This window comes from Ciconia boyciana, chromosome 22 (genome assembly GCF_034638445.1).
Source record: "Ciconia boyciana chromosome 22, ASM3463844v1, whole genome shotgun sequence".
Lineage (NCBI taxonomy): Eukaryota > Metazoa > Chordata > Aves > Ciconiiformes > Ciconiidae > Ciconia > Ciconia boyciana.
Genome location: NC_132955.1, coordinates 4,104,826 through 4,126,086, shown reverse-complemented (window position 1 = coordinate 4,126,086; position 21,261 = coordinate 4,104,826). Strand labels below are relative to the sequence as shown.

General features: G+C 43.7%; 1 protein-coding gene across 10 annotated transcripts in view; it reads left to right on the top strand.

Annotated features, from left to right (window-relative positions):
* Positions 1 to 21,261, top strand: part of TANC2 (tetratricopeptide repeat, ankyrin repeat and coiled-coil containing 2) — a 252,991-nt gene that overhangs the window by 181,590 nt on the left and 50,140 nt on the right. For all 10 annotated transcript variants that reach the window (XM_072886245.1, XM_072886241.1, XM_072886242.1 and 7 more), the window contains 3 exons: positions 4,629 to 4,910; positions 7,217 to 7,350; positions 19,165 to 19,396. In XM_072886245.1, coding sequence (XP_072742346.1) covers positions 4,629 to 4,910; positions 7,217 to 7,350; positions 19,165 to 19,396 — 648 coding nt within the window. The remainder of the gene's footprint in view (positions 1 to 4,628; positions 4,911 to 7,216; positions 7,351 to 19,164; positions 19,397 to 21,261) is intronic.

Sequence of the window (21,261 nt, the reverse complement as noted above, 5' to 3'; positions counted from 1 at the left end):
TGCTGATTGCCAACATAGCTGAGAAGAAATTCCTGTTTGAAGAGAGGGGTGTCTGTGAAACCAATGATTTCTGAACAGGCATTTTAGAGTCTTTCAACAACTAAAATAACTAAAAATTCACTTTGTGTAGCAGAGGGTGACCTGCGTGGTAAAGCAGGATGGGCCTTTCTCTGACTTTGCTCCTGCTTGTTTTCAGCCCAATGGCTTTTTCTCAATCGTGCACGTAATACAACCAGCTTTGGTTTGATTTAATTGAAGTTTTCCACCACAAAAAAGAGCCAGGATGGGTATGGTAGGCAGTGTTTCAGCTTGGGATTTGAATTTATTGCTTGGGCTTTACAGAAGTTTGCACAGTATTTCATCAGCTCTCATGAAAATTTTACGCTACCAGACCTCATTCTGTCCCACTCCACACACTAATTTCCAGGAAAAGTATGGGTTTAATTTATGTTAAGATATTATCAGAAGTTGTGGGTATTTCTGTGGTACTCTGGCTTACGTTCTATAAAATGCTTCATTAAAAAGGGATATAAAACCCAGCAAGTGTTCGACAAATTTTCAAGGATGGGAAGGCAGCTTATTCACATACTTTGATTTTCACAAGTACTAAAGTCAAGCGGCTAATAGGGTTCATCCAAAACGCATGTGCACACCCTCACCCGATAACTTCTGAACCTCCTTATCCTCTTTTTCAGAGCCCTTTCCATTAGCTTATCCTGTAATTAATTTCTGCCCCAAATGCTGACGCTCTGGTGCAGCCTTCCTTCTCTCTGGTTCTCCTTTCCTTGTGATGTGGAGTATTTTTTCAACTCTTTGAAAAGAGTTGGAAAAATTCCCCCGGGGCTCTGGGGTCTCCCCTGGGTTTGTGCCTTGCCTGCCTGTGCCGGGGGACCGCTGGCTGCTGAGGGCTGTCAAATAAATAGTAACGGGAGGATTTTGGCATGGTTCAGCAGACAGTTTCAGGAATTAATGAGGATCTGGCACATGGCTTGCAATTAGTCAATGGCAGTCTTAAATAAATGGCAGTCATAAACATTTTCGACAGTACAGCTAGGAAAATGTTGATGCTGCATTTGTCTTCCAAAGATTGTGTGGTGAAATAAAATGTCTTCTGCTGGCACATGGAGGTGATTTTGGTGGCTGGTGGAACAGAAAGCGTGTTCTCGGCACTCATGTCCAAAGCAGTGTGGCAGTGAGTGTTTTCTTAATGGCGAGATGCTTACCTGCGTCCCCTGCCCTCCGGGAGCCCTGAGATGACGAAGCCTGAAGTTGTGAAATAGCTTGCCAGGAGAGGAGGTTTGCTCCGCTGTGGTCAGTGACTGGTGGCGTTGGAAGGTCTGGAGGGGCAGGAAGGTTGGATATAGGTAGATAACTGGGTACGTCTCTTCTCGGGGTTTTGTTAAGCCTTTTAAAAGACAGGACATGCTATGCCCAGGTGACAGCCAAGATGCGTATATTCTTGTCCACTGGGATAAAGACCAGACTTCAGGATATCCTTTGTCTGTTTGGGGTGTTGTGGTCAAAGGCGTAGGCGTCACGCAGCCTCAAAGCCATTTGCACCTCTGAAAAGAAACAAAGATTTGAGTCCCGGTCTCCACCATGTAAAGCAGGGAGCTTATTGGATCCCATAGCTTTTATATTTAATCAGTCTTGTCTCTGTATTAGCCCCCGAGACCATTTGGTACCTGTTAGACTTCTGGCTTTCAGAAGAGCATTATTGTACATTTTCACTCACTAACACGACATATCACGTATATACACGCACGCACAAGTAAAATAAAGCTGTAGCTTATCAAGCACAAATCTTAGTTTGATGTTTTCCAAATGGAGTCTTTGGGTTTTTTTTTTTAATTTAATTTTCTATATATAGTATTGGTGGCATAATGCAAGCAAAAAATTTCCCTCGTCAGATGCACTGCTGGAATGCTTGATTTGCATCAGTCGGACCACTACAGCTGGTTCTCTCTGCCACGTCCATGTGCTATTGCTTGCGCAATATGCCATCCTCTGGTGGGAAGCCCATCAGCGCTGGTGCTGCCGCAGCCAGGAGCTGTGGTGGGGACATGGGGACGCGTGGCCCCTGGGCTGCCTCGGCCCCGCCGGCTGCAGCAGCCCCGCTGCCTCGTCCCCTCCCACTGCCAGCGATTTTGCTTCTCCAGCGTCTTCCCGTGCCAGCACATCCCGCAGCGCTCGCGTGACAGACCCCATCAAGGGGAATCAAACGAGCTGCTTGTGAGCTCATGCAATTCAAAAGCCATCTCCACCCTAGGATAAATTTAAAGCACATTCATCATTTTCAAGTGGGAATACAAATTCAGCTCCTGTCTGCAGCATTTTCTGTATCAGTTAGGAAAAAAAAAAAGGTAAATTCAAAATACCCAACATTTTAAAATACAAGCTGTTTTCCGTAGGCTTATATGATGTTACTTTACATCCCAGCCCCTTTATCAGCTCTCTTTCAATGGATCAGCTCCCTGGTCAGGTCTGTGAAGATTTCAAGGTGGTTTGAGCCGTGGGCATCAGCTCAGCGGGTCCCAGGAGGGTCCCAGTGCAGTGCCGGAGTCGGGGCACGGGGACGGGGTGGTGCTGGGGCAGAGGCGGCCAAGCCTCCGAGGCGGGGGAGCAGCTCTGCTGCTGCTGGACTGGTTCGGAGGGAGGTTTTGGGGACTGGGAGGGAGCGGGCGCCAGCGTGGTTTGTAGCTTCCTGAGGGGTTCGTTGCACAGCCTGGGAGCGGAGCTCACCCCGAAGCGCAGAGCTTGACGCAGCACGCTGGTCTGTTCAAAAACCACGTGTTTATATTTACAGTAAGATCTTCAGGGTGGTAGCACATCTATAACTTCTTCCCATGTAGATAAAACATCCCACTCTTGTAATTTGATAAACTATTTTCAATGAGTTTAGTACAAAGTCTGTTGCAGTAGCATTATCTGTACCCCTGAGGGCCTTCAGGCCAGACCGGGGGTCTGCGTGGGGATTAAACCACCGCCTGCACGTCCACAGTGGAGGGGGAGTGGGTGAAGAAGCAGCAGACGTCAGCAGCTGCTGAATGATGTTTGCGCTTTTTAAGTGTCTGAGGGCTTTTAAAACTCCAAAGAAACAAAACGGTCTCCAACTGGAAGCAGCTAATGTAAATGATGGGAGTGTGATCGTGCCAAGAGATAACACTGAGCAAACTGATAGTTTTTTTACTTAAATCCTTCTGCATCCTTGCTCGGGGAACTCCTCTGCGGCTTCATGGGCTTTCTTTTAAAATATGCTATGAAGACATCTAGATTTTATATGGTTGTTTTTGTTTGCGGCGTGCCGTATGATCTCAAAACAAATTGAATTCAATTTCTGTGATCCGCAGCTTGCCACATCAGCTGAAATACATGTGTTGAACGTCAAGTACAATACACATATTGCAGTTGGAAGGTGTGTTCAGAGCTGCCATACCAGGTCCAGGTCTGAAATCATGTCCCACGGATGTAGCTCCATCCACAACACTTAGCCCTGACTTCAAGGAATTATGTTCTAAAATTCAAAGTTTGCAGCTAAAACACGCAGTGTGACTAACCTCCCCCTGAGTGGGAATCACCTGCTGTCTTTGTGGCCACCTTCTGAAAGTTTTTAATTAAGAAAGCATTTTGGTGGTGAAGTGGGAAGATCCAGCAAATGTCTCTGCCAGCAAGAAGTGCTTCCATCACTTTTAAAAATTTTTTAAATAGATTTATGTGTATTATCTCCCAATTACAGGTCTCACAGGCAGAATGCACCATATGAGTTGATCTTTCTAATAGCATCTCTGCACTGGATCTGTGCATCGTTGTTACTCTTTTTAGGTGTGCGTTCCCTAGATAGCTTGTGCCAAATGGAAAGAACGGCAAATACCCTCTCCCTCCACCCCCAAATGTTCCTGAAAAAGTTTCAAGGCTGGTTTGGGCTTAGTTGTATGTTTTATTATAAAGTAATGCATAAAAAAATGGGAAAAGTAACGTGATCAATATCCACGTTTTTAGGCGTTAGCATTGCACCAGCATACATGATCTGTTGGGGAGGTATTTCTTGCACCCCTCGTTAACTTTATGTTGCTTGCAACACCTCTTTTCCTGGTGAAAAGAGAAAGTGTTTTAATTGCCGTACAGGAAAATCCAATCAGCAATCTGGTTGCAGTTATATACTTTAGAAGAGTTGAAATAACTTTGCTTCAATTGACCTAACACTTCTAAGCGCTAAGACTTTTTTTGTGCTCATTGGATTGAACAGTGAACAGACATATTACTTATCTATATATTGAACAGACATATAACACTGTGTCACAGGGGTAGCTGCCTTGGAAAGCGTACCGTTCTGCCTGTGGCAAGGGCCTTCGATTATGGTGGCTTTAAGCAAGAAATTTCATTTCTCCAGCTACAGTTTCCCTAGCTATAAACGACTTCTTCCTGTAAAATTCTCTGAACTCCTTTGGTGGAAAATACTATGAGTGAGCCAGATACTTTTAACAACAAACCTGTGGGTAATAAACAAGCTTGTATTTTTTTCACCTTTTGCAATGAAACAATTTCTAAGATTAAACAGCAGTTTCCGAACTATAGTTTTACTGTTAGCATTGATGCTTATGTTCTTTCCCTGTGTTTCTTCTTTATAGTACGCTTTGCACCTTATAGACCTCCCGACATCTCTCTGAAACCACTGCTCTTCGAGGTGCCCAGCATCACCACCGAGTCTGTCTTCGTTGGCCGGGACTGGGTGTTCCACGAGATAGATGCGCAGCTGCAGAGTTCAAACGCCAGCGTCAACCGAGGCGTAGTGATCGTTGGGAACATTGGGTTTGGAAAAACCGCCATCATCTCCAGACTGGTTGCGCTCAGCTGCCATGGCACACGTATGAGACAGATTGCGTCAGATAGCCCACATGCCTCTCCAAAACGTAAGTACAGCAGTACACAGACCTTCAACAGTCAGAGACCTTTTCCATCAACTTTTATAATGGTTTTGGCTGAAAAGATCCCATTCCTCTTCAGGCCCAAGAAATCAGCTTAGTCTTTGTTGCCAAGCGAAGGAAGCACCTGTCACCAGTATTTATACTGCTCCTGTTCCAACTCTACTTTTCGAAGAGTCAGAATAGTCTGCCTCTTATTTCTCTGACTTAGAAATATCACGGATTTTCTCTGATTGGGAAGACTCCAATTTTAATTGCCAATACTCTGTTATTACAAATCCACGCCGATGCATTCTCCTTCCCATACGGTTTGTTTATCTCACTTTATCATGGTATAAATGTTTAGGGTGGGTGGTGAGCCCATGGAGGCTCAGCACCCAGGATTGCTCTACCTCTTGTGGTCCCATCCAGTTCACATCACTTTCTGCTGACATGTGTGCAGGTGGGGATGACAACATTTTAAAATCATTCAGCTCTCAGTAAGTGAATAAGACAGGACTAAAAATCCTGGGTTATATACCTAAAGGTATCTTTAAGGATCTAGGTCACTGTATCTCAGTGAAACTGGAGTTAAATCTGTTTACTGGAATCCAGTACTCCTAGGCATATTGAAATATCTGAAATGTCACCAAATGTTGGCATGTTGAATAGTGTCACTTGTCAGAGCTAAATGAACAATGCGTAGTGAAAGGCAGGGCTTGTTTCTATATTTTAACTGCAGCTCTGCAGTGCACCAACTGTATGTCTCCCCAGTCTGCTTAGAGGGATTGTGCAGATTAAAGAGGCTACTGTACTTAACTGTTTCTGGACTAAAAGCTTGGTTATTTCAAATGAGAAAGTGCCCTGCATCTTTCATGCCCAAAGGACAAAGATCCTTGGTCACACCTAACACGCTGTAGTGCAGTTCACGCTCTGGTTTGTCCATGAAGTTGAAAGCTGAATGATTCCTCAGTGTTAGTTATTGGGATGGAGACCTTCAGAATCAATCAACTAATTTGACGTTATTTTCTAAAGAGATAACAAGTCCTAGTCTAGCTATAGAGGATAATAATTATTCTGCAAATTTCTTTTGCTTAGTAAAAACCTATGTTTAATAATAAATGCTGATCAGGTGACCTGACTATACTACAGCAGTGGTGCTATCAGCATTAGTAGACTGGCATAAATACAGCCTCAGACTCTTAATTCCTGTCTCTGACAAATAATACAGGTGAAGGTGGTGTTGCATGCTCAGAATCAAGAATGTGCATCATTGCTGATAGATTCAGGGTTTAATTATGTAGTCAGTAGTCGTCCTCCTTTGTTGTTTGCCATTAAATGGGTCATTGTTTGCATTATGATTTCAAGTCAAGCTCAAGAATGCATTGCAGCAATCCATTCAGGAAAATCCTCTGCTAGTACAGACTGCACTGAAGAGGACTGTTGCTTTTAAAACGTTCCTAAAATAAAGAAATCGGTAATTAGACATCATGAAGTACTGCATGTCGTAGTGTCATGCAAAAATACTCTGTATGAGTACTTACAAGCATAAAAATGAGTGGTTTCAAAATGTTATCCACAAAGCCCAGGTGAACGGACTGTTGTAACAAGCTACTGGTAAAGCCAATTTCTGCTTTGCCAGGCAAAAGAACCAGCTAAAATGCAACAGAAGGCAGTGAAACTTGACAGAGACGATTCCCATATAATTCATTATTTGCTTGCAAACCTTTTCCAGATCCTGGTGCTACTCCTGCTTCTCTCCCTCTGATCACATTAAGGGGCTTCAGATAGATGGATTAGCTATGGCTCTCCACTTACTTATGTTATAAAATAGGCACATAATTCAGAAAAATTGGCCATCTCCACTGAAGAAGGACTCAGAACCAAATTAACCAGCGATTGTTCATAACGAGGGAAGATCTATGGGCAGAACTGCAGAGTAGGAGAGCACTGCACTAAAATATACCAGACTTGAAGACAGAGCATACCTTCAGGAGTGCCCAATTCACTCAAATTATTGGGATTATTTTAAAGTCAATGAAATTGCACTGGAGAAGATGAATAAGACAAGCTCAACGCTTTATCTTAGCGGTCCTTCCCACAAGTGCTGCTTCCAAAAGAAGTTTCTTGGGGAGCCTCTGGCCTGGCTGGACAGTGTCACAGTCTCTTGCTGCCTGAAATCCGAACCAGAGTATTTGTGGAAAGTATTTTAACTGCCATGCATGACCGGCTAGAAAACAGCAGCTGCCTAGTCTGTAATAATAATGTCGTCGTGCTTGTCCTGTAGCAATTCATAACCTCTTTCGTTGGGACAGATGTGGATGCAAACCGAGAGCTGCCCTTAACCCAGCCGCCTTCTGCTCACTCGTCAATCACCAGCGGGAGCTGCCCGGGGACTCCCGAAATGCGCCGGCGCCAGGAAGAGGCCATGCGGAGACTTGCTTCACAGGTATGGAAACATTTGTCTCAGGATTTTTTTGGTCTTTGGGAAAATGTCAATTTTAATGGAAGGTCTCCTGCCTTACATCACTTGGTGTGCTGGAAAATGTGTGCGTTCAAATGCTTACTGGGAGAGTCTAGAGAAAAACTTCTGGAACAAGTTTTAATACCCTAGGAAAGTTATTTCTGTAAAATGAAATTCCCATTACATCAAATACACTCCCCTTCTACTCTGAGAGTTTATCTTTCCCAGCCATCGTACTTTATCCTTACAAATGTTATGGTATGACATAGTTACCTGAATAATTGTATTTTTTTTCAACAGTGAAAACAAAATTGCCCAGTGTTTGACTGGTGTTTCATTTTGAAAAGAGCAGGTATCATACGGTGGGTAAAGGTGCAGACTGCGAGCGTTACTGCTGTGTTGCACTCAGGCATTTTTTGGAGAAGTCTACAAAACAGATCATAGCCTTCTGAGCAATACACAAATCGTTGGCTGTTATGGCAAGAGTGGATTGTATATAACACTATCACTTACTGTAAGTGAGATTTACAGCTTGAATTTTATTGTATTACTGAGATTTAGCCCTACTTTGTGGTGGTGGGAAGGTGCCATTATATTGCTTTGAAATCCGAGGAGCTTGCTCCTCCTACACCTTTTGAGAGGATGTGAGCAGTTAATGCTTTCCTGTTGCCTGCTCCCACTTTGGAGAGGAAAATATCAAGCAAAGTCTTTGTTCTAAATGACTGCCAGGACGTGTTTTGCTTGCCTTTTTGTGCCAGATACTGTCTTGTCCTATCTGCTGTCTGCTGCACCCAGATGGCAAGGCAGAGAGTGTGTGATATCTGTGTAAATAAATATTAAGACTTGATATTCTCCTCTTCCACATGGAATTCTTGAAAGGAAAGCAATGGCCAGCTCTGCTTTGTTCAGGACACGTTAGTCATCGTATTCCTTGCAAATCTTAAGCATTACAGCCTACGAGAAAGGCCAGTAAAGTGTGCTATCTCTGCTTAAAATACCTCATCTATCTCAACTTTATTCCCCTGAGTGCTTAAGTAATCCTGCTGGATACGTAATTGATAAATGGATAGGGTTTTAGCTTCAGTTTCCTCCTGAAGAAGGTAAGGGATATGACTCTTTCAGACACTGTGTCACATCCACTGCATAGATCATGCACTGAAGCTTTTTTTGCATCTCTGGTCACTGGAGAAAAGAACAATTTTTATAGCCAAAAATAAATTAAAAATAGGTTATTATACCTTGGCTGTAGACCCCTTTATGGAAAGGGTTTTAAAGCCGTGCTCATCCCCTAGCCACATTTTTTTTGCAAAACAAATCCTGTGTTTTGCAGTCAGAACATAACAAATGAGTTAGGAAGATGTACTACCTCTTGTGCTAGCAGCAGGATTACAGATATTTAGTATGATTGTTAATCTCCCAATAAATCTCAACTACTGTAGATGTAGGCAGATTCCAGAAATAACTGTCACCAGCTTCCAAATGTTAAGCCTTCATGAAAAGATCAATGCCAAGGCTGATGAGTTGACCTTAGAGTACTTGGAATCGCTACTTCTGCCTGAATAGCTGACACAGCACGCAAAACTTCTGAAAAGCTCCGTACTGTTTAGCAAACAGTTCCTGGGATGAGTCAGAGCAGCAGCGGCACAGCTTGATTCAGCATTCGGAGACCTTGGGTCTATTCCCAGCTTTGCCATTAGCCTTGTTGGGATCCTTGGAGACCAGCGTCTCATCTGCCTGCCTCCGTTTCCCTGCCTATTAAAAGAAAAGTGATCTGTGCAGGTAATGGTCCTTTGATATCTGATGCTGGAAGGAATGCTTAACTAGGTGTTATTCGGTTTGCTCAATTCAGAAGAGCAGTTGTCTTCCAGGTAGTGCTGCTGTGTGTGCCTGGATGAAGCCATGCATTGAAATAAAGCACGTGCTTAAATCCTGATTCAGAGCTTCATTTCCTACCACAAAGGGAAATTTTTCTGAAAGTATAGGAGTTTTTTTGGTTTGTTTGATGGTTTTTGGTTTGGTTTGGGGAGTTTTTTTGTTTGTTTTGTTTTTGAGCTCCATGTTCCTGCTGGTGATTCTTGATCATAAACAACAACTCTGTTTTTATTGCATCAGAGCCTTTTCCAGAACTACTGTGCAGCATATTACAAACAGTAAGTTTGATGGATTATCAAGCCTCAGGAAGGGAAATAAAGGCAAATAAAATGGTTTAGGATGTTTGTCAAATTGATAGCTGGAAGTCGTGTGCCTAGTGCACTCTTAGTAACCTCCTGAGTGTACAACTCGGCATCACCGCTGATGAATACTTGCTGTCAACAGCAGATAAATTGATTTGCTTAGAAAGAACCATGCCGTATGATGTCCTTCTAGATAAAACAAACACTGACTGTTCCACCCCAGCTGTGGTTTTTGAAGTCTCTGAGTGACACTGGGAGAAAAAGGATTACTGACCTGGCAACAGAATTGAAAATCCATTAAAATAACAGTGCTGAGCTCTTTGTTCCGTGTGCGATCGCCTCATTCAGAGACTTGATCACACGCATCTAACTTGCCTTTGAGAGATCATGAGAATTTGCTTTTCACAAGAGGCTTTGAAGATGCTGAACTCTTAAACAGAGCAAATACACTGAATGTCTTGGTAGACAATAGTAAAAATAGTTGGTTAAAATAATTCAGCTGCCTAATCTGAACGTCTGATGCCACATTCTCCAACAGGCCTTCTGGGGACAGTTTGGGAAAACCCTTTACATAGGTAAGCTAAAGGCTCTCCAAAGTCTAATTTAAAAAAGAAAAGAAGAAAAAAAAAAAAAGTGGAATGTCCTTTGGTGCAGGAGGAAGGGAGAGAAGACCAGCATATTCCTTTCTCTGTGGCTGCGGAATAAAAAAAGAATTGCTGATGGCCTACTTAAAACAGTCTTTGTTCAACTGGCTGAAGAAAAAAGAGCCCAAGGAAGTGAAGGAAAGACTGACCCATAGGTTAGTCTGGTTGGAAAAGTATTTCTTGGACATGTGTGGTTTATAGTTGCATTAAGACTAGAGTCAGAATTGAAGTAGGGAAGAAAGTGTTGACAGTGATGGACAACCACAATTGTCGGGAATATTTTAGGAGATATATATGAAACATATGTGAGGAGTTAGATAAAGCTATGTGCAGATGTTCCACCTCTGCTTGCACTGAGCAGAGCGGGACGTTCTCAGGTTGTGCTGTGGTCATTGAGCTAGAGAAATGCAGATCCATTATGAAAGCGAATTAATAATATACTAACAGGCTTAAGTAATGGTTGGCGCAGGCTCCAGAATGCTAGTGGGAAGCACGCCGTCCCTCTCACCCACTCCGTTCCTTCTGAAAATGTCACTTATCCCAAAACTCAGAAGTTGTGTGTTTATGGTGACAGAAATGAAAGGTGAACAGTTGCTTTTCCTCCTCTGGATTATTCAGGATTGTACTTTTCTGCCTGTTTTTCATGCAGTAATTTCCTGGGGGCAAGGGTTGCTTTTAGCTCTTGTTGTCAGAGATGAACAAGTCATTAATTTTAGAAATAAGTAACCGAAGACTGCTTAGCAGGAGCTCCACTCAGTCTTGCCATGCTGCAAAAGAGCATTATTTTGTTGTACTCTTAGGGAGCAGTTTGAAGTCATCCATGATTTCTAGTTCAGTGCTCATCAGCAAACTAATGGAGAAGAAACATGCTTAGAAATGAGGCAATTTAGAAAACCAGTATCAGGTGTGAATTTTGTCCTCAAAAACTGTGCCAGGAAAAACTGTATCCAACTGGTTTAGGAGTTATCTGAAGTTATCCTCACCATGGGTCCTAGGAGGGGAAAAACGTTGAAAACAGGGCAAAATTTCCTTCCTCCCAGACGCTGGTGGGCAACCGATGAGGTTTCTCATGTCTCGGTCCCTCTCTTTGGTCAGAAGCAGTGTCTTCTGCCATACGAGTACCCATCATGGTAGGAAGGGTGGGATACTTTTCGAGGTTTGCAGTAGTTTCTCCTGAAAGAATGATAGAAAACAAGGGGCTTAAAATTGAGATTGCTCTGTTCATTTTGTCATTTCTCTTCCCAACAGCTCATCTTACTCAGATTTTAGAAGTGGAAGCAGGGTGGTTCTGCCTTGAGAGATTAGCAGGGAAAATACTGGAAGTACAATAATGCTTGTATCTCTCTTACCTGGAGCATCACCCCCAGTCTGCTCTGACTGTCCTGTTCCAGCTCCCAGTCATCATTTTGGATGTGTCAAGGGAGAATATTTCTAAAAGGGAAAGTTCAAAGTCTTGCTGTCACACCAGGGTCATGTTCAAGCTTGTGGCTGGCATTGTGTTGAGGACTGTTACTTAGATGGGGATAAAGAAGCTGTCGTGGTTTAGCCCCAGCCGGCAGCTAAGCACCACGCAGCCGCTCGCTCACTCCCCCCCCGGTGGGATGGGGGAGAGAATCGGAAGAGCAAAAGTGAGAAAACTCGTGGGTTGAGATAAAGACAGTTTAATAGGGAAAGCAAAAGCCGCACACGCAAGCAAAGCAAAGCAAGGAATTAGTTCACTCCTTCCCATGGGCAGGCAGGTGTTCAGCCAGGAAAGCAGGGCTCCATCACGCATAGTGGTTACTTGGGAAGACAAACGCCATCACTCCAAATGTTTCCCCCGGTCCTTCTTCTTCCCCAGCTTTATATGCTGAGCATGACGCCCTATGGTATGGAATAGCCCTTTGGCCAGTTTGGGTCAGCTGTCCTGGCTGTGTCCCCTCCCAGCTTCTTGTGCGCCTGGCAGAGCACGGGAAGCTGAAAAGTCCTGGACTAGTGCAGCAACAACTAAAACATCTCTGTATTATCAACACTGTTTTCAGCACAAATCCAAAACATAGCCCCATACCAGCCACTATAAAGAAAATTAACTCTATCCCAGCTGAAACCAGGACAGAAGCGTGCCAGGAAACTTGAGGCATCAAGAGGTAAATGCCTTGCCTTCCATTTTCTTGCAAGGAAAATATTAAGTATATGGCAACGTTAATAGCTTCTTAGCAGAGATTTCTGTGAATCCATTTCCTAATTTTAAAGGCAACATTAATCCTCTTGCTGGGAACTGAGCTGGCACAAGGCCCTTTTTTTCCCCTTCGCTCACGGGCTTCTCCTGCCTCTGGGGAGGAGCCGAGGCAGTGGCTGCTGCTGGACTTCCCACCGGTCGCGGTGAGGAGCGTGGGGATGTGTGTCAGACCCCAGCTCTCAGCAGTGGAGTTCGGAGCTGTCCTGGCTGGGGAAGTTTCTCTGCAGCTTTTCCTCCATCCCCTGTCTCAGAAGGGTTTGTACTGTAGCATGGAGCAGAGACCTGCAGGGAAAGGAGGACAAGAGAGGCTGTCTTGCCAGATCTGGCAAACTCTCAAAAGTCATGAATAAAACTACTCAACATTGCAAAACACCCATCCTGACACTTGCAAATAAAACATAAGCATTTCTGGCAAAACTGCTTGGTTAGTCTTTTGGTTTAATATATATGCATGTATTATGGAAATAAGTTTGCAGGATTCCTGAGTTTATTTCAAGTCTGCCCTCCAACAGTGAGCAGGCTGACAGTTTTTCTGCAATGCCAACGAGTAAAGCTAGACTTGGCTCCTTCGCCGTGATAGATGCATACCAGCTTTCCTGGTGAGCTAGCCACCTATAGCTGAATACGTAGCTTCACGTAGCTGTTAAACCCATCTACTGTTGCTTCATGCTTGTAAACATATTGCCTGATACCACAGAACGACTGTAAGGTGAAACTGAAAAAAAAAGTTGTGAATGCGAACAGTAAGGTTTTTAAACCTAAGATCCCATAAAAAGGCAGCACTCCACACCTCTTCCGTGTTGTGCCGTGTTTCTTCTGCCTTTTTGCTGTTTAATCTTTCATCCATTAAAATATTTCTCGACTTTACTTGCTCTGGCCAGGGGAGGTGAGTGACCATCGCTAAGTCACCACGTGGCTGTCCTTGCAGTGCTGCCTTTCTGTCTCCAGACGACGCTGGGCAACGTATAACTTGGGCTTATGCGTCTCAGCTGGAGCGTGACCTTGCTTGTCCAGAGCTGGGCCTTCACCTCAGAGAAATGAAATGAGAGGCTTTCCCACCGCCCCTAGCCTGTGCTGAAAAATACTGACCCACAAATACGCGTCCTAGGTGACCTTTGCCTTTCAGCCAGGGGCACCAGCGCCGTTCAGAGGTACGATAGCCCGAGGTGAGAGCAGCTCGGCTCAAAAGAAGAAGCCTGAACTGTGTCCCCTCTGGTTAGGGTCACCTTCCCCATTTTCCCTGAAGGTTTTATCCTTTGCTCACAGAGGTTTTTTAATGGATTGGCTACACCGTTTTAAATAACCCATTGAACAGCTATATTCTTTGGGTTTCTGGATGCTGTGTGGTTGTGCTTGTGGTAGCAGCACTTAAACAAATGGACCTGAAAGCCAGCTCTGCTGCGCTAATGGGTCGTACCCTACGTAGAGCAGCTGGTGGAGGAGCTGCACGTCCATTGCATTAGCGCACTCGGCTGATGCTGAGCATGGCTGGTGGCTTCAGAGGCTCTTCCCCCCTCCATCCTTCAAGCCATAAGCCAAAGTGTTGTTATCGTTGCTGCGGGCGTATAAAAAGAAAGGGAGTACTCCTACCTTATGCAGAGGTGGAGGGATTCATTACTGCTGAGCCTTGATGCCCTGCGACACTAATGAGTTTCAGAGGGCATTTACTGGCATACTCAGCTATGTAAAAGTAATGAACGCTCCCAATAAACTGGGTCACCACATACATGCACAGTCATGTGCAATGGATAAATTACAGCAGTGCTGATTTCCATGTACATTATTACAACCAACATTATGCCTGGCAAATGGCATTTTGGCAGGTAAAAGCATTACACTGAATTTATTTAAAGCTACTTTGTATGGGTCAAAAAGAGATAAATCTTACTAGGTGCAGAAATATGGTTAAAATACAATGTTGAAGCCCCTTAAGAGCACTGGAGGAACCGAGGTGTTGCTGTGAGCTCAGGGGTAAGCAAGGTGGGTCCTTTTGGGGGGGTTGGCAGAATGGCCTCCTTGCACGACACGCTTACAGAAGGAAGCCGAGACAAATCACACCAGAAGCGTGATGTCAAAGGAATGCTTTTTAAAGGGAGGATATTCTTTTTCACGAATAGTGCTGGAGAACTGCTTAAAACTGGCCTGTCCTATTAAGTAAAAATAACTTATTTCCCTTGAGCCGTCTTCAGCCCCTCTTTCTCCTTTGATGTTCACACTGTCCTTCCAGTCTTACTCATATTACTGTTATCTCCTGCCTCTCCTGACGTATCATCTTCTTCCCCTTCTCTCTCTTTCTCTCCCCCCCACCCCCTTCAGTCTCTTCCCTCCCTCTGTACTTTATAGGTGATACACAATCTCTTTTGTGCCTCAGTTTTTTTCTGCTCTCTCTGCCCTCACTAGCCTCTTCCTCCTGCTCCTTTCATGCAGCTGTCCCCGTCCCCATCCACTGGTGTTTTCTGTTATCCTTGGAATAGCTGTTTTGCTTTTAACACGCACGCATCTTCCTTTTTCTTCCAGTAGCTGTTTTCATAGATCCTGACCTGTATGAGGAAATCTCCCTTTTTTCTGATTTCATGGAATTCTTCCGTACCTGCTCAGCTGAGCCAAAATCCCTTTCAGGTTGGGCAAATACAAATGCCCGTGTAGTACAAGCCAGATGAAATTGGTAGCTTGGCCTTGGAGATCTGGGGTGCAATTTGCATGGCCGTGATTTAGAAAAGCATTTTGGCGTGGGGAGGAGAACTGCAGGAAAGATGTACGGCGTCTGCGTGTCAGGGTGGGACACTGTTGCCGAGTCCTGCATCCGAGAAAGGGGTGGGTGAAGGAGTGAACCCGAATGGAAGGACAGCAGAAAGGGCAGTAGGAAGGTGAAGGTTACGTGAGGCTGGATGAAGGGAGAAATGGAAGTGGTTGTGGCAGAAAGGAGAGAGTAGGATGGCTGGTGTTGGAAAGGTTGGGAGAAGAGACTCCTGAAGACCTACTGGATTTAACACCTAAAGGGAATATGAATAATGTCTTTCATAATTCTGTCGTAGCAGTTAAGATGAAGTTTGTGTCATTTCTGGTAAAAGAGAGTTTTGGTGCTCCTTGACCCCACTTCAGGAGACAATGGGATTGTGTTGAACGTTGGCCGTGGTCTCTTAGAGGCAGTGCTCTGCCTTCACCACGTCTGGTGTTTCTCAAGCCTTACAACACATAATTAATGTAAAAAAAAATTGGCTACCAAAAAGCTCATGATAAATGTACTACTTTGTTGTGTAGCCAGCTAGACTTGCCAAATCATTTTAGGAGAGGAGGTAATCATTGGAAGTAAAATATGCATCCTACAAGTGTGAATTATTTTGAAGCTCCCTTTCAAGCAAGAAAGGAAATTATACAGGTTTGTAACTTTTGGCATTTGATACTTAATATAAACAACATAATGCCTTGGTTTCTCAGCATGGAGTCACTCGACTTGTCAAAACTGCATTCTCAGCCCTTACAAGAATGACATAAACAGATATTTTGAACAGTTCTCTTGATCTAGGTGTTACTTTTCCCATCCTTCGTTGTAATCCACTTCTCTTGCGTTAGGGTTGCTTATAGGCATTGTATACTTAATGTTTGAGATCCTGTGATTTAAATGTAATCAAACTTTAGAGCAAGGAACTTCTCAGTTTCCAACTTTGTAAACATTATTTAACAAACCTGATAGCTGAAATAAAGGTTTAAAAATTCTGGAAGTCCAGTTTAGTGTTTATAGTGTTTTGTGCTATGTGATGACAAAGTTCAAATTGAAACTATGATTAGAAAAATTACGCCTTAAATTTTATCAGACAAAAATAAATGTTTACTGGTGACAACATCTAGGCTTGCCCATACCTTTGGAAGAGCATGCTGTTCCCTGGTGATTTCATTTATTGTAGCACAGTTTCTAGATAAAATTAAATGTTTAATTCAAGGATTTTGTTTATGATGAGAGATGGTTGGAACTTTTTCAAGCAGCTTTTTAAAGCAAAGTAGTTTGCTTTCTAGAAAATGAAGCTTTTATTGAGAGCACACCTTTCTCAATGAAAAGTTTATTTCCAGGCTATACAAATTCTTAGTTTCATTTCTTGGATGTACTTCTTGGCTTGTCCAGCCAAGCAAAAGGAGGAGAGACTAATAGCACCCCAGACTTACAACTAGGGTACAGTATCGGTATTTCAGATGTAGAGCAAGGTCTGGACATGGTCTCCTGTATCTTAGAAGAGAATCCTAAGCCATGGAGATCGTAATCCATCCCTCTTGCTGGATCCTTGAGCAATTAATAAAGTATATAAAGTGAAATCATTGGAAAGGGACCTTCCCCACAGCATTAGTGGCCAGGTATTAGAGGCATTCACCTAATATGAGGAAGAAAGAACAGGGTTTGAATCTGGTTGGGGATGAGCCCCGTCCACACCAACCCGTTGGTTGTCCTGAAGTCTCCTTCGTTCACTTTTCACGTTAACCTCGGTCTCATTCCCAAGGGTGGAACAGGGGAATGCTTTGAAACCTTGAAAAGTTTTACAGGATGAGAAAACTGTTTCCCACCCAACTCTGGTTGTGTAAGTGAGGAGCCTGATTTCTAGCACCAGGCTCAGCTTGCAGCACTGGCTTTTGGCAGTCTCTCTTTGATTTGAAGATAGAGAAAATGTCACGGAGAATAAATAACATCAAGATGCAATTTTGGCGCAGTTGCATTTCTGAGAACATTGTAATGCCTTTCCTTTGGTCGCCTTTCCAAAATCTTCATTGCTTACTGATTTAGCTTCAGATCTACCTGTTAAGCATTGCATTTATCCTACTGTTTAAGGCTTAGTCAATATACCAGTAAATCCAGCACAGGGGTCAAGAATGTACGTGAAGGGGCTTAAATTAATTGAGTTGTAACTGTATGTACGTCCCAATATCTAGCAGTGAGCATTCCCTTCATGGGTACTAGGTGTGTCCCCTTTTCCATGACGTGGCTCTTTAGATTCCTGGAAGAGCTTAACTAGCCTCTCGTAAAAAGGAGGCTTTATTTTTGTGTCTGCCCACCTAGTGTGTAGGAAATAAGAGCTCTGTGTGCAGCAACTTGGTTTCTGTTACTGGGAACCTGATACCAAGGGGCGGCCGCTTAAGAACTTTATACTGTGGAATCCACAAGTTACAATCCCCAAATAAATAGGATTGTTGAAAAGAAATCACTACCTTTATTATTACTTTACCCGGTGCTGTTCTCTAATGGAATACATTATATTTTAACTGGCTGGTAGGAAGAGGTATCCATTAAAGCTTAAGCACATGTATTAGGGCTTGATGCTTGAAATAACAGCCTAGCTTTATCATCACTGTATGCATCACACCTCATTTTGACTGTGAAAGGAAATTATTGCATTATACCCCATCGGTAATTTCATATATTTCTATTTAAAATGAAAAGCCAGTGCTGAGCCCGCAATGTGTGAGGACCCCACCGCCTGATGGTTTCATTCCTCGGTACCATCCTTCGCAGTGGCAGAGCTCAGAGGCTGGGTATGCCACCCCGTCGCCCTGCAGCCTGCTGCGAACCGAGGGCTGGTCGTTGCAGGTGGAAAGCCAGAAAGCCTTAATCACGGCCAGCAGCCGCAGGCCACGTTTCATCCGAGCTCACAAGGCATCCAGAGAGGCCACAGAAATCTCGTGTGCGCAATATCATCAGTCATATTGTCCTTTCCGAGTTCAGAAATGTGGTTTATTTTGCAATATTTGTATTCTGTGCTACAATGCTCCAGGGCAGTGGCGGGTTTGGTACAAAACCGATCCCACCTGCCTTGCCGGGATATTTTTGGATACTGTCAGTGACATTTGGAAAGAAAACCCAGTGAATGGGAGCTGGAGAAAAGCTATTTGACCTGGCAGAGGCTCGGACCAAATGGCCGGGCGGTGCCACGAGGAGGCTGGTGCCAGCAAGGGAGCAGGAGGAGCTGGTGGATGGAGCAGTACTGGAGCAGCCTGCCGAGTGCTTTACAAGCAAAGAGAGATTTTTGTGGGCCTTTTTTTAATATTGCAAAAGAAAATAGGAAAGTTGGCAGACTGAACTGAGAAGATGTCACTGGTTTTCTGCTTATTTTAATAAGTGGGCAGAATTTAGTGGGTTCTAGCAGAGTTTGAAGAGCTGGGAAAATCAGGTGACCTGGGAAAAGAGGAAGGTTTCCTTTTTTTTTTTTTTTTTTTTTTTAATTGAATTAATTTTCTGAATGAAGAGTGGGATCACAGTGGATGAGTAATGTATAGTAAGCCTGCCATTCCCCTCCGTTCATGGGAATCCGTCATTTGCAGATGCTACCTTGCTGTAAGGTACTCAGCTAGTACTCTCTGCCTGCTTCTACAGAGCTTGACATTTGAAAACAGCAAATAAAAAATAAGTTCAAGAAAACAATCACAAGTTATTACTGACGCCAAGTCCTTAAACGGAGCTTGGAGCACAATCCTATCGCTCCCTGCTCAGCGCAGTGCTTCTGATATGTCAGTTACTGTCACTGTCCATCTCTGTGAGCAGCTACAGCTTAATTTCATTTATTCCTCAAGTGGCAGGTCCAGTCATTTTTCAGGATCAGTGCCTGTTTTTACCAGCTGATTCGTCTGGATTCTTGTCACGGGCAGTTAACATTTGGTACTCTTAAAGACTTCGCCTGCCAGAATACATCAAACTCACCAAACGAAAAACGCTGCTTTTAACAACTTGCCCGACTCGCCTCTGATGAAGATGCTTTTTTTTTGTTGTTTTTCTCTGTGCTAGGTTGTCGCTTATCACTACTGCCAAGCTGATAATGCCTACACCTGCCTGGTCCCAGAGTTTGTGCACAACGTGGCCGCCCTGCTCTGCCGCTCACCGCAGTTCGTTGCCTACAGGGAGCAGCTCCTGCGGGAGCCCCACCTGCAGAGCATGCTCAGCCTCAGGTCCTGCGTGCAAGACCCCATGGCCTCCTTCCGGAGGGGAGTCCTGGAGCCCTTGGAAAATCTGCACAAAGGTATTGTAATGACACTCCCTACGCTTCCCCTGAGCTCCCGTACACCGTTTTTTAATTATTATTTTTAAAATGGTGCTTAGTTGCATCTGGGCTTTTAAATGAAGCGATAGGTTAATCTTTCTGCATCGCATCTCAAGAGCTGCAGGGAAGAGGTGGGATCTGGAGAAGCTGAGAATATGCCATCGTGCTTGTTTGGAAGCAAGGGGTTAACCACCCCTCTCCTCCTGATGTGCGTTTCAGGGCCGTAGAGGAGACGCTAGCTAATGACAGTGTTCCTTTGGCTTTCTCTTTTCTTGCTTTCCTCTGCATCCCAAGCCTGGCCTCGCAGTTCTGAAGGTGAAAACAAGCAACAATTTCCATGCACAGCTCTGCTTATGGCAATGTGTTCTGATTTATTCGTTTAGGAGGTGAATGTTTTTCCCTTTCCCTGCCATTATTTAGTGGGCTTTTGAGAATTTGAAGCTTTCACCAAAAGAGCAGATACCATAAAAGTCTATAGATACCCTGCGTAACGCTTCTAGGGGACCTGGTAACAAGCCTTATCCTGATTACAGATTTTAGAGCTTTTTCTAATGCCGCATTGGTTTTTGTCTCCTTTTCTTTCTTTCCTCTGCAAGATATAACTAATTCGTTGTGACAATCGCTAAATTTAAGATCTTTGCTCGTTGCCATGAAAACTGTCGGAGCGTTGCAGAGTTCAGGACTCTGTTGTCCTGCAAAACGGTGTTTATTAAAATGCCGTGCTGCAAGTTGGCTGCAAGAATAGTTCAGATAATTTTCTCTTACCACCCTACATATGACAGCATAGGAGCCAACATGAAATAGATGCAGCTTCTACCAGATTCAAAGCCCTGTTGTTCAAAGCAGCTCTTCAAAACAGTGTCCAAACTCTGAGCAGCAGCATCTGGGTCCAACACGCGTGGTTCCACCAGGCACAAAGCACACGTAGAGCCAGCACAGCTCGACAGCAGTCGATTTTCCTGGCATGGAGAAATGTCACTGTAGGAGTAGCATGGCTACTCTTTCCTACCAACACTCTTGGCAAAAAAAAAGATGCATTTAGGAACCGCTGCTCTAAAGGAAAATAATTCGTGGTTATTACAGTAACTCCTTGGGAGGTATTCCAGCTATTGAACTCAGAGCATTTAGGAGGATGCTTATTTTTCTTGCCAAACAGGTTGACCCCCATCTGGTCCTAAGTTCTGGAGGGTGGAAAAATATTATATAAAAGCTTTTTCTTTTCCTCCTGGGCTCTGCACTCAACACAGCTCCAAAGGAGCCAAGGATCAGGACTCCCATCTTTCAGCCTTGCTGATCGGGAGTGCTGGCAAGCTAATTTGCACCAAGTGTTTTGTAACAAAATGAACAGCGTCTGGAAATTGGTTTAAAAATATATAACATTTAAGACTCTGTAAATATATCAGCAGGTCTTTTACAAGGTGCTGTTGAAGCTTTAATGCTACTGGGACAAAATTATTGCGCAACCGTTAATGGTGAATGTCACTGAGAAAGTTAGATTCATGTTTCTCAAATATATGTATTTTTTTTAATCTCAAGGAATCTAAATAATATATAAGAGAACAACGTTCTGATTCTTCCCCTACTCCCTGCTTTCTCCTCTCTCCCTCAGGCTTTACAAGAAACATGAGATGTGGGTATAAAACTCAGGCACTATATTCACTCCAAGATTTCAGAGAGTCATAAACTGTATTTTCTAGTGTACCCAATAATCTTACTGAGAAGTTAACTGAAAAGGGATCTATGGTAATTTTAGTGCAAAATATGTGCTTTTCATATGGATATTAACAGTATGTTAGGAAATAAATGCAACTTGGTAATGTAAGGCAAGGACAAGATGGGTTTTC